This window comes from Trachypithecus francoisi, unplaced genomic scaffold (genome assembly GCF_009764315.1).
Source record: "Trachypithecus francoisi isolate TF-2019V2 unplaced genomic scaffold, Tfra_2.0 Contig01585, whole genome shotgun sequence".
NCBI classification, from domain to species: domain Eukaryota; kingdom Metazoa; phylum Chordata; class Mammalia; order Primates; family Cercopithecidae; genus Trachypithecus; species Trachypithecus francoisi.
This window is the reverse complement of record NW_022681444.1, coordinates 7,937,113-7,952,814: the sequence shown is the minus strand read 5'-3', so window position 1 is coordinate 7,952,814 and position 15,702 is coordinate 7,937,113. Positions and strand designations below refer to the sequence as shown.

Here is a 15,702-nt window from a genome sequence, read left to right as displayed (position 1 = left end):
AGGCCTTTAAAAATAGCCCAGCCCAGTACCACAAGGGCCAGTTCCTAACAAAGCTTTGTTGACTCAACTTCTCTCAAAGTTGACAGATCTGCCCGGAGGAGGGGTCCTGACAGAATGATCACCCCAGGCCCTTCTCATTTAGAATCCACCATCATGGGCTTCTAACAAAAGCCAGAAAAAGACACATCCGGAAGAGCTTTTTTTTTTTTTTTTTTTTTTTGGAGATGGAGTTTCGCTCTTGGAGCAATCTCGCCTCACCGCAACCTCCGCCTCCCGGGTTCAAGTGATTCTCCTGCCTCAGCCTCCCGAGTAGCTGGGACTACAGGCATGCGCCACCATGCCCAGCTAATTATGTATTTTTAGTAGAGTCAGGGGTTTCTCCTTGTTGTTCAGGCTGGTCCACCCGCCTCGGCCTCCCAAAGTGCTGGGATTACAGGCGTGAGCCACTGTGCCTGGCCCAGAAGAGCTCTTGGCATGAGCTCTGAGGTCTCTCACTAGCCTTGGAGCAGGACAGACCAGAGTTTGAGTCCTGGCACTGCCTGGTCACCTCTGTGGGATCATGGGAATGCCACTTTGCCCCTCTGAGCCTTAGTTTCCCCATCTGTAAATAGAGATCGCAGCAGCACCCAGCCTGGTAGAGCAGTTGTGGCGGAGTCAAGGTGCTAACGATGCCAAGAGTTTGGCAAGTGACATGCTCCATAAGCAGGAAACCTGGCTTCACTCCCCTGTCCTACCACGATGGAGGCATTCCATGCAGCCCATGCCCACCACTCCCGATGAAGCCCACTGTGTCCTCACCCTCCCCCGGCACAGGGACCCAGGAAGTCCACCTGCTGGCGGCTGTGGGCCACATCTGGACTTAGCTTGAAAGAGGCCCCAGCGAATCTCACAAAACAGCAGCTAGACTGGAATGGGCCACCCACCTGCCCACTTTGGAGAGAGGGTGACAGCAGCCCCTGTGCCCAGGGGCTTCACCCCTTCCAGGTAACAGCTCCTGGGATGTGAGCTTCACGCTGCAGAATTCCACAGGAGAAGGGCCAGCACCTCACAGCAGACTAGCACCCGCTCTGGAAAGCCCCCTTTGTTCCAAGCACGAGGGGTGAGGGGCATGGAGCTGAAGCGTGGGCTTGGACAGACCTGCAAACGTGCCCAGAAGACCGATGGAGCTGGGGGGAAGCGGGGAGCAGAGGTTGTGCAATGCACCACCGGGAGCTGCCTCCCCAGCCTCCATCAACACATTGGGGCTGATGGTCAAGCTGCTGCCTCCAGGGGTGGTGCAGAGGGCCTGGGCCCACGCAGCTGCCTGGCTATGGGTTCTGAATTCCAACCCAAGCCCAGAGCCACTGTCCCCTTCCAAGTCAAACACCCAGGCAGAGATCCTTCCAGACCCGGATGCCGAAGCCTTCCCTCTCACCATCCCCTGGGTGGTCTGGACCCATTGCCATTAACCCCTGGTATGCCAGGGCACCTCCGGAGATGCTGCAGGGAAGGGGGAAGCCTGGTATGGAGAAATTGGGGCTGCAAGGGGACTGCAGAGTTGTGAAGTTGGGCAAGTGGAGGGAGACACACTGAAACTGATCTGGAGACGTCCAGAAAGGACAGGCCCTCCTCCTCCGGGCAGCCCGCGACAGCTAATGATCACACGCGGCCCAGATCGCCCGGGCTGTAGAAACCCATTTCCCGGTCTGGTAGACAGAGATGGGGCCAGGGAGAATCCAGGCTGTAAGTGCTGCAACCCATAGGGTGCTGGGGACCCTTCGCCGCTGTCACCCCGCGACAAGCGCTGTGCCAAGTCTCGCCACCCCCCACACAAGAACGGGGCCAGGGAGGGGGCGACAGGCCAATCTCGCAGCAGCGGCGGCGGCATCGTGATGCATGAATCACCAGCCCCGCGCACTAGTGCCAGTCGGCTCCGCGCAGCCCGGCGCCCCCTCCCGGGACCACCGCCCCGCCCTCGCAACAGCCCCTGCCCGTTGGGACAGCTCTGCGGAGAGGGGGCCGCCAGGAGGCTGGGGTTGCCCCTCCGGACCTGGGGGTGGCGCCGCGCACGCCGACCGGCGCGCACTCCCCGGGCTGGGGGTGCCAGAACAATGGGGCCGGGCGGGGGGCAGGGGCGCGGCCCGGGAGCCTCCGAGGGGCCCACGGCGGAGGCCGGGTGGGGAGGACGGAGCGGAGGCGGCGGCGCGGAGCGGGTAGCGCGCGGGTCCGGGGGGCGGGGGCGGCGGGCGTGGGGGTGACCGGGAGGCGCGGGGCACGGGCTGGGGACCGGGAGCACTCACAGTAGGTCTTCCTGGTCAGCTCCTCCACAACTTCGGGCTTCAACTTGCTGTTGGATTTCCCCATCCTCGGCGGCCGCGGCCCCCGCCCCCCCGGGCCGGACCCGGTTGGGGCGCCCAGCGGGAGCGGCTGGGCCGGGCGGGCCGGGCCGGGGCCGCGCCTTTGTCTGCGGCGCCCGCGCTGCGCTGCGCGGCTGTCGGCGCCGGGGCGCTCGGGGCGTGGGGCGGCCGCTGGGCAGGCCCGGCGGTCCGGGCGCCGCGGCGCGGGGCTGCCTGGGCTGGGCGCCGGCGCCGCGCGGTGTGGCCGCGGTCGTCCCTGGTTACTGGGCTCCGCGGCACATGCTCGCTGCTGCCTCCCGCCCGCCGCCGCCCCTGCGCTCCCCGCCTCCCGCCTCCCGCCCGCACCCGCGCGCCAGGGGTGGACCCGGAGCCGCCACTCAGCGCCCGGCGCCACCTCCCGCCCCGCACCCGCCTGGCCACGGCCTCCGCCAGCGGGACCCCGGCCCCGCCAGCCCGCCAGAGGGGCGTCCCCTCGGCTTAACGCGGCCCCAGGGTGGGGCAGCCACCCCCTCCCGGAATCCAGCCCTGGCGCTCCGGCCCCCGCCGTGGCGGGGAGGGCCCGGAAGATTGGATGTGGATGAGGCCAAGTCCCGGCCCGGAGACATTCATTCATTCCGCACGGATTCATGGGGTGCCGCGGACACGGCGGCCCACGGGACAGAAGCGCCTCAGCTCTCGCAGGGCGGGCAGGGCTGCGCAGGGTGCCGCAGGTAGCGGTGGGGGCACCTACTCTCGGCCTGGGGCAGGTGACCTCCAAGCCCAGGGTCAGGAAGGGTGGGTGGATGGAAAAGCGTTCTGGCCCAGGCAACCTGGAGAGGCGGGGAGGCCTGCACGCCCGAGGGACAGCTCCCCGGCTTGTGGGCTTGCGCACCAATGCGGGCACAGGGGACCTGGGAGAAGAGCAGGGCCCACGGGGCAGGCCCGGAAAGGCCCCTAGCCGAGGAGCTGGGCCCCTGCCCACCAGCGCCCATGAAGGGACTTCAGCAGAGTGATGGGTCAGAGCTGCTGGAGTGACAGGTCAGAGCTGCTCAGAGCTGTTTCTCTGAGCCGAGGCTGGAGTGACAGGCCCCACCTGAATGGACAGAGGCCCGTGGGTTAGCGTTGCGGGGGTGGTCCAGTGGGTAAGTCCAGCACGGCCTTCCTGGGCCACCTCATCCAACATATCACCACCTCTTGAGACCTCTCCCATCCTCCTTTCCAGCTTTAGTTTCTCTCCTTCGCATCCATCACAAATGTCACCTATGTTTTCTGCATCCTGTTTGTCTCTTCCATGGGAGAACACCCTCCCAGAGGGCAGAGGCATCTCCATAACCTACAAGACCGCCTGAGGTGTCTTAGTTACCCAGCAAATCTCTGTGAATGAGTGAAGGATGGAGGAAGGAATATGACACCCGGTGCTGGGGCCCTGGGGTAGGGGAGAGAGCGGGGAGGATGAGGCAGCCCTCCCGCGGGGCCAGCAGGGATGAGGCAGGAATGGGGTCTCTTTTTCTTCCTTTTTCCACAGTGTTCTAACCTGGGAGGGTCCAGAAAGCTCAGAGGAACCCTGAGCAGGGCCGAGTGCCTTCCAGCTCCCAAATATCTCTCTTGCCTCTAAGCATACTCCATCCACTCCTGCTTTTTCCTGAAGCCCCTGCCCAGGCTGAGCCCTGGGCCCCAGGAAGTCTTCAGATGAGGATGGACTTGCTGGCTTGGGGAGCTCATTCTGCAGAGGAGGTGGGCACAGTGGGAGGGATCTTGTGTAGACTTGGGAGCAGAATGTCCCAACCTTGAGGACCAATTCAGAGTGGATAGCAGCGAGGGGCCCACAGTGGGGGGCTCAGAGTTGACCAGACTCTGCTGAGCATCCTGCTTGGGAGGAGGGAGAGCCAGCACAGGGACCAGGGCCTGACTGGATGACAGCGGTAGTAGTTAAAGCCCTATAGAAACCCAGGTGCTCAGGCTGGGTGCAGTGGCTCATGCCGGTAATCCCAGCACTTTGAGAGGCTGAGGTGGAAGGATTACTTGAGCTCAGGAGTTCAAAACCAGCCTGGGTAACATAGGGAGACTTCATCTCTACAAAAAATTGTAAATGTTAGCTGGGCTTGGTGACACATACCTAAGTCCCTGTTACTCAGGTGGCTGAGGTGGAAGGATCGCTTGAACCCAGCAGGTCGAGGCTGCAGTGAGCATCATTGTGCCACTGCATTCCAGCCTGGGTGACAGAGAGAGACCCTGACTCTCTCTCTGTCACACACACACACCTGAGAAAAGAGAACAGAAAAAAGAAAGAAGGAAGGAAGGAAGGAAGGAAGGAAGGGCCAGGTATGGTGGCTCATACCTGTAATCGCAGCACTTTGAGAGGACAAGGCAGGTGGATGGTTCGAGCTCAGGAGTTCAAGACCAGCCTGGGCAACATGGCAAAACCCCGTTCTTACAAAAAATACAAAAAAAAAAAATTAACTGGGCATGGTGGCACATGCCTGTAGTCTCAGCTGCTCGGGAGGCTGAGGCAGGAGGATTGCTTGAGCCTAGGAGGTGGAGGCTGAAGGAAGCCCTGTTTGCACCACTGCACTCCACCTTAGGTGATGAGACCCTGTCTCAACACACACACACACACACACGCACACGCATTCACACACGCACACAAAAGAAACCTGGGTGCTCATCCTGTGAGTATTTCTTGCTCACTGTCCCTGTGCCAGGTGCCGTGCTGGGCACTGAGAGCAACATGGGAGCTTACGGATCTGACCCGACCTGCTGCACAGTGATCACAAAATCACGCTGGCAACAAACACTATGCAAGGAATGGAGAGGGTGGGGGAACATACATGGGAACACCTGCCAGGGAACTCAGGGACTTCATAGACTCATCCCATCATTTGGGACATGTTAACTAAGCACCTGCTATGTGCCAGGGCCCTGGGGACATAGACCAGATCCCTGTCATCAGGGACCTTATACTTTAGTGAGGGGAGACTGCTATAAACAGTAAACAATATGCGTAAGTGCAGCATAGAAACCAGAAACACAGGGGTGCAGAGGCTTATGCCTGTAATCCCAGCACTTTGGGAGGCCAAGGTGGGCAGATCATGAGGTCAGGAGTTCAAGACCACCCTGGCCAACATAGTGAAACCCCCGTCTCTACTGAAAATGCAAAAATTAGCTGGGCGTGGTGGTGCGCCTGTGTAGTCCCAGCTACTCGGGAGGCTGAGGCAGGAGAATCACTTGAACCTGGGAGGCAGGGATTGTGGTGACCTGAGATCGCACCATTGCATTCCAGCCTGAATGCAGGAAAGAAAAAGAAAAAGAAAAAGAAAACCCATAAATACGCTGCATGAGTAGAATGTATCTCACAGGTGAAAGAAGAAAAATGAGGCAGGGAGGAAAATGGGAAGGGCTGAGGGCAGGAGGTGTGTGGTTTTTGTTGGAGAAGGAGCCTCATTGAGAGTGGAGGGGAGCATCACCCGGGCCCTGTGGCAGAGCCCAGATGGAGCCCAGCTGGCCCATGTGCAGCCTTGTGTGTGGCCTTGCAGGGGTGCAGTAAGGTGGGTTTTAAAGGGCAAGGCGCAGAGTGGGGAGGCGAGGTCAGACTCCCAACTCAAAGGATCTGATGTGCTTAGCCAGACCCTGGGCTGCTGCTGCAGGGAGAACTGACTCCAGGCACAGACGGGTAGGAATGAGGGCCTGCCAGAGGTCACTGTATCATCAGCCAGGAGGTGGTGGTGGCCAGGTGTAGTGTGGCCGTGGAGGACACGGAGAGAACTGGCTAGCCTCGGTGACATTTCGAGGGTAGTGAGAGCAGGATTCCCTCACTGCTGTCTGTTCTGAGTTGGTCCTCAAGGTTGGGAGACATTCTGCTCCCAAGTCTACACCAGATCCCTTCGGCTGGGGCCCATCCCACCTCCTCTGCAGAATGGGTTCCTCCAGACCAGCAAGCCCATCCCCATCTGAAGACTTCCCGGGGCCCGGGGCTCAGCCTGGGCAGGGGTTTCAGGGGAAAGCAGGAGTGGATGGAGTACGCTTAGAGGCAGGAGAGAGATTTGGGGCTGGAAGGCAGGAGAGACATTTGAGGGCTGGAAGGTGTGAGACAGAGAGAGGAGACTCAAGGACAAGGCCGGGGTTTCTGAGCTGAGCATATGGAAGAGTGGGGTTTCTATTTGCTAAGATGGGGAGTAGACAGGTTTGGACAGGAAGAGCTGGAATCTTACTGCAGACAGGTGAAGTGTGAAATGCTTACTAGATGTCCAAGTGGTGATGGGAGAAAGCAGGTGGCACAGGTGTCTGGAGTTCAGGGACAGGTCCAGGCTGCAGGTATGCATTGGGAGCTATCCTGGCAGAGATGCCCTTTAAAGTCTTGAGACAGTATGAGGTCACTGAGGGAGGGAGTGTAGGGAGAGAAGGTCAGGTCAGGGAGACAGCAGGGGTGCCGGCGGGGAGGTAGGAAGACCACCAGGAGGTAGTCCTGGAAGCCGGGAAGAACGTGTTTTAGGAAGGAGGGAGAAGCATGGGAACTGCTTGGGGAAGGGTGGGGGGAGTGTTTCTGACCCCTGTGGTGTGGGGACAGCATGTGGGAAAGCGCTGGGCCTTGGGACCAGCCGTCCCTCTTCCTGATCTGGTTTTCAGCTGAAAAGGTCCCTGCCCACATCAGCTGAAAATGCTGAGCCTGAGCCACCAGATGAAGGACTCAGATCGGCTCTCTGATGCCCTGGTCGCAATCCAAGAAGCAGAGGTTCCAGGTCTTTCTGCTACACGATTTTGATGTTTAAGTGAAAAAAACGTGCAGCCCAGACTGGGCACAGTGGCTCATGCCTGTAATCCCAGCACTTTTGGAGGCTGAGACGGGCAGATCACCTGAGGTCGGGAGATCGAGACCAGCCTGGCCAACATGGGGAAACCTTGTCTTTACTAAAAATACAAAAATTAGCCGGGCACGGTGGCACATGCCTGTAATCCCAGCTACTTGGGAGGCTGAGGCAGGAAAAATTCCTTAACCTGGGAGGTGGAGGTTGCAGTGAGCCAAGATCGCACCACTGCACTCCCGCCTAGGGAACAAGAGTGAAACTCCATCTCAAAAAATAATAATAATAATAATCAAACAAATGAAAAATGTGCAGCCCATCTTCCAGTTGGGGTGTCATGGCCAATTCACAGGTTAAGGGATCCTTCTGGCTGCTGTGCAGATTGGAGCAGGCAGGGTAAAGGCAGAGACGCGCCATTGAGGACCTGGGAAATTGAGTGGCCATTGATTAGATGTGGGTTAGAGGGACAAGAGAGGAAGGCATGACCATGGATCTCTGGGTTGGGGAGAGAAGCCCCACAGGAGAGAAAGGCATCAGGGTGGCCCCCTGGTGGTGTCCAGGAGCACCTGAGGGACAGATGCATTTCTCAAAATGGGGTCACCAGAGGAGGACCAGGTTCAAAGAGGGGGTGATGATCTCAGAGATGGACCTGAGATGTCTGTGAAACACCCAAGGAGGATGTTGAGGTCTGTGTTCAAAAAAACAAAACCAGGCCAGGCGCAGTGACTCATGCCTGTAATCCCAGCACTTTGGGAGGCCAGGGTAGGCAGATCACCTGAGGTCAGGAGTTCAAGACCAGCCTGGTCAACATGGTGAAACGCTGTCTGTACTAAAAATACAAAAATTAGCCGGGCATGGTGGTGCACTGCCTGTAGTCCCAGCTACTTGGGAGGTTGAGACATGAGAATCGCTTGAACCCGGAAGGCAGAGGTTTCAGTAAGCCAAGATTGCACCTGCATTCTAGCTGGGGCAACAGAGTGAGACTCTGTATCAAAATAAATAAAGGTAAATAATTTTAAAAACCCAGGTTATAAACCACTGTGTGTAGAATGATGAAGATAACTCTGCACCCATGTAGGAAGCCGTCTGAAGGACAGACTGCCAGGGGGTCCTATCAGTTGTTAGTATAGGTAGATTATGTGTTTCTGTTATTTATTCTTTCATCTTCATTTTTTCCTTGCATTTTTTTCTTGTGATAGAATTCACATAAATTTCATCATTTTAAATTAGCACACAATTCAGCCATTTTAGTATATTTGCTATGTTGTGTAACCATCACCACTAATTTCAGAATCTCATCTGTATTTGATTTTATTTATTTGTTTTTTCTTTGAGATGGAGTCTCACTCTGTTGCCCAGGCTGGAGTGCAATGGCACGATCTCAGCTCACTGCAACCTCAGCCTCCAGGGTTCAAGTGATTCTCTTGCCTCAACCACCCAAGTTGAGAGGCTGAGCACAGTGCCTCACACCTGTAATCCCAACACTTTGGGAGGCCAAGGTGGGCGGATCACCTGAGGTCAGGGGTTCGAGACCAGCCTGACCAACATGGAGAAACCCCATCTCTACTAGAGATACAAAATTAGCCGGGCGTGGTGGCACACGCCTCTAATCCCAACTACTCAGGAGGCTGAGGCAGGAGAATCGCTTGAACCCAGGAGGCAGAGGCTGTGGTGAGCCGAGATCGGGCCATTGCACTCCAACCTTGGCAACAAGAGGGAAAATCAACCTCAAAAAAATAAATAAACAAATAAAAATAAAAAGGCCTTAAGGCTAGACAATTTTCTGCACCTCCACCACAATCAGTGGCATCCCACCACCACTCTTTCTCCAAGCCATCAAAGCGATTTCCACAGCATCTTTCTTGCTCCTTCTCAAATCCCCATACCAGAGCCAGAGTGGGACTTTCTAGTGTGAGTCTTCCACATCCATCCCCGCAGCGAAGTTTCTCTTTGCTCTCTGGGGAAAGCCTCAACAAGGCTTACGAAGCCCTGCCTGCCTCATCTCTGTTCCTCTAACCAACCAAACCATGGCATCCAAACCCTCACAACAGATGTCTACTCCCCTGTTGTAGCAAACACCTAGAAGACCTGTGATGTCCAACAGGGAGGCCTCCCCAGCTACATGTGGCCACTGAGTACCTGAAATGTGGGCAGTCCAAGCTGAGATGCTCCGTGAGCACAGAATACACACCGATTCCAAAGGTTCACGTACAAGGAAAATAATATAAACCACCTAATTAATATATTTTTATTTTCATTATATATTGAATTGATAAATGTTTCAGATGTAATGGGCTAAATATATAGTATTAAAATTAATTTCACCTTTTAAAATTTTTTGTTAATGTGCCAACTAGGAAGTTTAAAGTTTCAGATGTGCACTTTGGGAGGCTGAGGTGGGTGGATCAACCTGAGGTCAGGAGTTCAAGACCAGCCTGGCCAACATGGAGAAACCCCATCCCTACTAAAAGTACAAAAAATTAGCCAGGTGGTAGTGGCACATGCCTGTAATCCCAGGTACTCAGGAGGCTGAGGCAGAAGAATGGCTTGCGCCTGGGAGGCGGAGGTTGCAGTGAGCCAAGATCTCACCACTGCACTCCAGTCTGGGCGACAGAGTGAAACCCTGTCTCAAAAAAAAAGAATTAAAAAAAAAAAATACCGGGCACAGTGGCTCATGCCTGTAATCCTAACACTTTGGGAGGCCAAGGCGGGTGGATCACCTGAGGTCAGGAGTTTGAGACCAGCCTGGCCAACGTGGTGAAATCCCTTCTCTACAAAAAATACAAAATTAGCCAGGTGTGGTGGCGCGAGCCTGTAATCCCAGCTACTCAGGAGGCTAAGGCAGGAGAATCGCTTGAACCCTGGAGGCAGAGGTTGCAGTGAGCCGAGATCGCGCCATTCACTCCAGCCTGGGCCAAAAGAGCGAAGCTCCATCTCAGAAAACAAAAACACACAAACAAACAAATAAACAATGGCCGGGCTCGGTGGTTCACGCCTACAATCCCAGCTATTCGGGAGGCTGAGTCATGAAAATCACTTGAACCTGGGAGATGGAGGCTGCAGTGAGCCAGAACGCACCACTGCACTCCTGCCGGGATGACAGAGTTGAAAAACTTCAGATGTGCTTAGATTATATTTCTTTCCTCTCTCTTTTTTTTTTCTTTTTCTTTCTTTTTTTTTTTTTTTGAGACATGATCTCACTCTTGCCCAGGCTATAGTGCAGTACCATCACAGCTCACTGCAGCCTTGACTTCCCAGGCTCAAGTGATTCTCCCGCCTCAGCCTCCTGAGTAACTGGGACTACAGACACATGCCACCATGCCCGGCTACTTTTTTGTATTTTTAGTAGAGATGGGGTTTCGCCATCTTATCCAGGCTGGTCTCAAACTCCTAGGCTCAAGCAATCCTCCCACCTTGGCCTCCCATCGTGTTAGGATTACAGGCATGAGCCACCTCGCCCGGCCTTTCTGTCCTTTTTTAAAATTAAGGTGGGGTCTCACTATGTTGTCCAGGATATTCTCAAACTCCTAGGCTCAAGCAATCTTCCTGTCTCAGCCTCCCAAGTAGATGGGATTTACAGACATCTGCCACCGTGTTTGTCACATCATACTTCTTTTTTTTTTTGAGACGGAGTCTGGCTCTGTCGCCCAGGCTGGAGTGCAGTGGTGTGATCTTGGCTCACTGCAAGCTCTGCCTCCCAGTTTCTGGCCATTCTCCTGCCTCAGCCTCCCTAGTAGTTGGGACTATAGGCGCCCGCCACCACGCCTGGATAATTTTTTGTATTTTTAGTAGAGACGGGGTTTCACCGTGTTAGCCAGAATGGTCTCGATCTCCTGACCTTGTGATCTGCCTGCCTTGGCCTCCCAAAGTGCTGGGATTACAGGTGTGAGCCCACCACGCCTGGCCTTTATTTTGTTTTTTAAGAGTCCGGGTCTCACTATGTTGCCCAGGCTCGTCTTGACCTAAACTCAAGCAATCCACCCAACTCAGCCTCCCAAAGTGCTGGGATGATGGCATGAGCCACTGTACCTGGCCAACACTGTATTTTATTAATAATTAAGTTGTTTTAGATCATATTTTGTTCTCCAAATGTAAAAGAAAGATTGTCAAAAGTATATAATCCAGTATCTTCTGAAGAAAAACCAATTTCTGTTGTATATATGTCCTGTGTGGAAACAAATTCCCTTGTCAAATGTTTTTAGGGACCATCCCATACTATAAGCACCCTCGTGACCAGTCACAATGCACATTAGCATAGTAAATGCTCTGAGAAGTCCTGCAGGAAAGAAATCTGTGTTATTTAATGAAGTATTTCCCACACTTAATTGGGTAGGACATTCTTTTAAAACTCCTTTTAGCATACTGAAGAACCCCAACGTCCTATGGAATAAATAACCATGAGGAGAGCCAGGCTCAGTGGCTCACACCTATCATCCCAGTGACTCAGGAGGCTGAGTCAGGAGGATCACTGAGGCCAGAAGTTTAAGGCCGAAGAATCATAAGCCATGATTGCACCACTGCCCTCCAGCCTGGGCCACAGCACAAGACCTTATCTCTCAATAGTTTTTAAATATTAGCCAGGTTTTGGCCAGGCACAGTGGCTCTAGCCTGTAATCCCAGTACTTTGGGAGGCCGAGAGACAGTCAGATCACGAGGTCAGGAGATCGAGACCATCCTGGCTAACACAGTGAAACCCCGTCTCTACTAAAAATACAAAAAAAAATTAGCTGGGCGTAGTGGTGGGCATCTGTAGTCCCAGCTACTTGGGAGGCTGAGGCAGGAGAATGGCAGGAACCCGGGAGGCAGAGCTTGCAGTGAGCCGAGATCGTGCCACTGCACTCCAGCCTGGGTGACAGAGCGAGACTCTGTCTCAAAAAAAAAAAAAAAAAAAAATTAGCCGGGTTTGGTGGCGCACCTATAGTCCCAGCTATTCAGGAGGCTGAGGCAGGAGGATTGCTTGAACTTGGGAGTTCAGAGAGGCTGCTGTGAGCCGCAATCACACCACTGCACTCCAGCCTGGGTGACAGAGAGAGATCCCAACTCTAAAAAAATAAGAAGAACCGGCCGGGCGCGGTGGCTCAAGCCTGTAATCCCAGCACTTTGGGAGGCCGAGACGGGCGGATCACGAGGTCAGGAGATCGAGACCATCCTGGCTAACACAGTGAAACCTCGTCTCTACTAAAAAATACAAAAAACTAGCCGGGCGAGGTGGCGGGCGCCTGTAGTCCCAGCTTCTCCGGAGGCTGAGGCAGGAGAATGGCGTAAACCCGGGAGGCGGAGCTTGCAGTGAGCTGAGATCCGGCCACTGCACTCCAGCCCGGGCGACAGAGCGAGACTCCGTCTCAAAAAAAAAAAAAAAAATAAGAAGAACCATGAGGAGCCCATTGTTGTACGAGTCCCTACTCCCCTGGGAGAAGACATTGTGGAGCGAGGAGAGTATTTCCTGCAGGTGAGTGGAGCGACATTAAACCCTGGCAGGAGGCTCAGGTGAAGGGAGTGAAACACTCAGCCTCCCGAGTAGGTGCTATGGAATGTACCTGATTGGTTTGGCTGTGTCCCCACCCAAATCTCACCTTGAACTGTAGTTCCCACAATTCCCATGTGTTGTGGGAGGGACCCGGTGGGGGATAATTGAATCATGGAGGTGGTTCCCGCCATACTGTTCCCGTGGTAGTAAGTCTCACGAGATCTGATGTTTTTATAAGGAGTTTCCCTTTTCCCTCAGCTCATTCTCTCTTCCCTGATACCGTGTAAAACGTGCCTTTCGCTGTCTACCACGGTTGTGAGGCCTCCCCAGCCACGTGAAACTGTGAGTCCATTATACCTCTTTCCTTTATAAATTACCCAGTCTCGGGTATGTCTTTATCAGCAGCATGAGAACAGACTAATACAGTGCTGAAATTCACAGGATGGACAGTGCTGGAGACAGCCCACCCAGCAACCAGCTCCTTCAGCATCTGACGTCACATCAGCAGGTGGCCAGCCCATAGCAGGAGCTCAGTTACCGTGCACTGGCTCCAGCTGAGCTGGTTCTCACTTGACCCCACCATCCTCTTCAGCAGGCTGCCAACTCCAGCCCATGGATAGCGGCTGCTGGACCATTATGTCGGGAGGAATGGGAGGCAGGACAGATTCAGCTGGAGGGAGTGGCTTGATCCCTTATGCTGTCAATCATAGTCACTGGGGAGGAGGAGTCAGCTGGGGCACAGGTGTCTCTGTGCTCCCTTAGGAAGAATTCTATAGTCTCTCCCACCTCCCCTGCCAGGTGGCAGGCTGACTTCACCTGGAGTACATCACTCTCCACTCAGGGCAAATGGCAGTTTGCAAGGCTGTATTCAGGCAGGACCAGGAGGTGGGCATCCCTGCACATCAGAGCTGTCTACCACGGTGGTCACACTCTTACTGGGCCCCCTGGCCAGTCCTTTTTTTTTCTTTTTTTTTTGCTGTGCAAGAGAAAAACAGGGTGGAACACAGGTTAGTTAGCACAGGCCCTGGAGCCGGACTGCACTTACAGGTTGTGTGGCCTTAGGTCAGTCGCTTAAAGCCTCAGTTTTCTCATCTGGAAAGTAGGGATAATAAAAATAGCACCTCCCCTCAGGGTTGTTATGAGAATTAACTGATGTGTGTAGAATGCTTAGCACTGTTCAGTAAAACCTGGCTATTATTATTACTGACAATAATATATTTGTTTTAGCAATATTATTATAATACTTATTATTGAGAAAGAAAAAAAAAAAGAAATCATGTCACTAAACTTCCTGTGGAAAGGTCCCCACACCAGCAGTCTGAGTGCTATAGTCCCGGCTGTGGGGGCTGGGGCCGGGCATGTGGCCTCTGAGCCTCGGTTTCCTCCGTGGGAAGTGGGGATGGAGGTGCCCCGGGTGCCGGCTGCCTCACAGGCTGTTTGTGGACCTTGAAGCTGGCCTCTCCTGCATGGGAGAAGCAGTCATGACATGGAGCCGCTGAGCCGAGTGCATTTGTGAATGAACACGCAGCCTGCTTGTTGAGAGACAGATGCAAAGCCCATCTGGGTGGGGACAAAGGCCACCCTCCTCAGTTTTCTTTTTCTTTCTTTTCTTTCTTTCTTTCTCATTCTCTTTCTTTCTTTCTTTCTCTCTCTTTCTTTCTCTTTCTTTCTTTTCTTCTCTCTCTCCCTCCCTCCCTCTTCTCTCTCTCCCTCCCTCCCTCTCTCTCCTTCCTTCCTTTTTTCTTTTATTTTCCCTCCCTCCCTCCCTCTCTCTCCTTCCTTCCTTTTTTCTTTTATTTTCCCTCCCTCCCTCTCTCTCCCTCTCTCTTTCCTTTCTTTCTTTCCTTCTTTCCTTCTTCCCTCCCTCCCTCCCTCCCTTCCTTCCTTCCTTCTTTCTTTTTTTTCTTTCTTTCTTTCTTTAGACAGTGTCTTGTTCTGTCACCAGGCTGGAGTACAGTGGTGCAAACTTGTGTGGTATGAGGCTGTGTGATCCCTGATGTCACTGTCTCCTAGGTCACCAGGGGTGCCCACCCCACGCTGGGGAAACCCTGACCTGGGGGCACCCCTAAGCCAGTGAACCAGGGGATGGGGCTCCTTGACAGGTGAGGACCAGATGGCATTTAATGCTGATAGGCACTATCATGACCTTCTGGGCATGAAACAGGTACCTCCCTGGTCCTTATTCCAGAAGAGGATGCAGAAGCCCTCTGGACAGGCCTGGCTCACATCCTCCTGCTGCAGCAGGCTGACCACAGCCCTCGGCCCTCTGCTACCGGCATGGCCCCTCTGGAGTAGCTGGGATTACAGAGGTGCACCACCACGCCTGGCTAATTTTTGTATTTTTAGTAGAGACAGGGTTTTGCCATGTTGGCCAGGCTGGACTTGAACTCCTGACCTCAGGTGATTTGCCCACTTCAGCCTCCCAACGTGTTGGGATTACAGGTGTGAACCACCGTGCCCAACCCCTCCTCAGTTTTCTTAGGTGCCCTGCATGTGAGAAGGGAGCTCTTCGCTCTCTTTCCAGGGAGCCATCAGGCAGTGTGTTCTGGTCCTCGAAGCCTCTTGCTGCCTGGGGAAGACGTGCCCTCTCTGAACTTCACCTTCCCCAGTGAGTATTGAGGCTTTGGTGAGGATCCAAGTGATGCTCTTCTCACTCTGGGCAGCTGGCCATGGCCTCCTGATATCCCAGCATGGGGCAATGGTGGACTGAACTGTACAGCCTCTCCTGGGGGCCAGGGGAGCCAGCTGTGTTCCCCAGTGCCTGTCATTTTCTCACTCACGGTTTTCATCTGTGTCTGAAGGAAGGTCAGGGAATCTTTGTTTGCAAGGCTAGAAGCTCCCAAGCCAGTGAAGCAAAAAGGGGAACTTAGTAGAAAGGCAGGAGAGCCAGCCAGGGCACCCACAGTGACGACAGCCACTGGGAGGGAGCTGGTTCCTCTCTCCAACCACCTGGGCTCTAGGGTGGCCTGCAACAGAGACCAAAGGTGGCAGCAGAATTGGCAACATGCATGTGGAAGCGCTCAGGGGAGGAGGACGGGCAGGGCCTGGGAATCTGCAGGATCTGAGGTGGACACAGCAAGAACAAGGGCATGGGATCTCCAGGCTGCCAGTTCAGGACACA

At 54.4% G+C, this 15,702-nt stretch overlaps 1 protein-coding gene across 1 annotated transcript in view; it reads right to left on the bottom strand.

Annotated features, from left to right (window-relative positions):
* Nucleotides 1-2,635, bottom strand: part of NCS1 (neuronal calcium sensor 1) — a 66,575-nt gene extending 63,940 nt beyond the window's left edge. Inside the window, exon 1 of the mRNA XM_033193913.1 lies at nt 2,280-2,635. Within this exon, the coding sequence (XP_033049804.1) occupies nt 2,280-2,343 (64 nt within the window). The 5' untranslated portion in view covers nt 2,344-2,635. The remainder of the gene's footprint in view (nt 1-2,279) is intronic.
* Nucleotides 2,636-15,702: the final 13,067 nt, after the last annotated feature.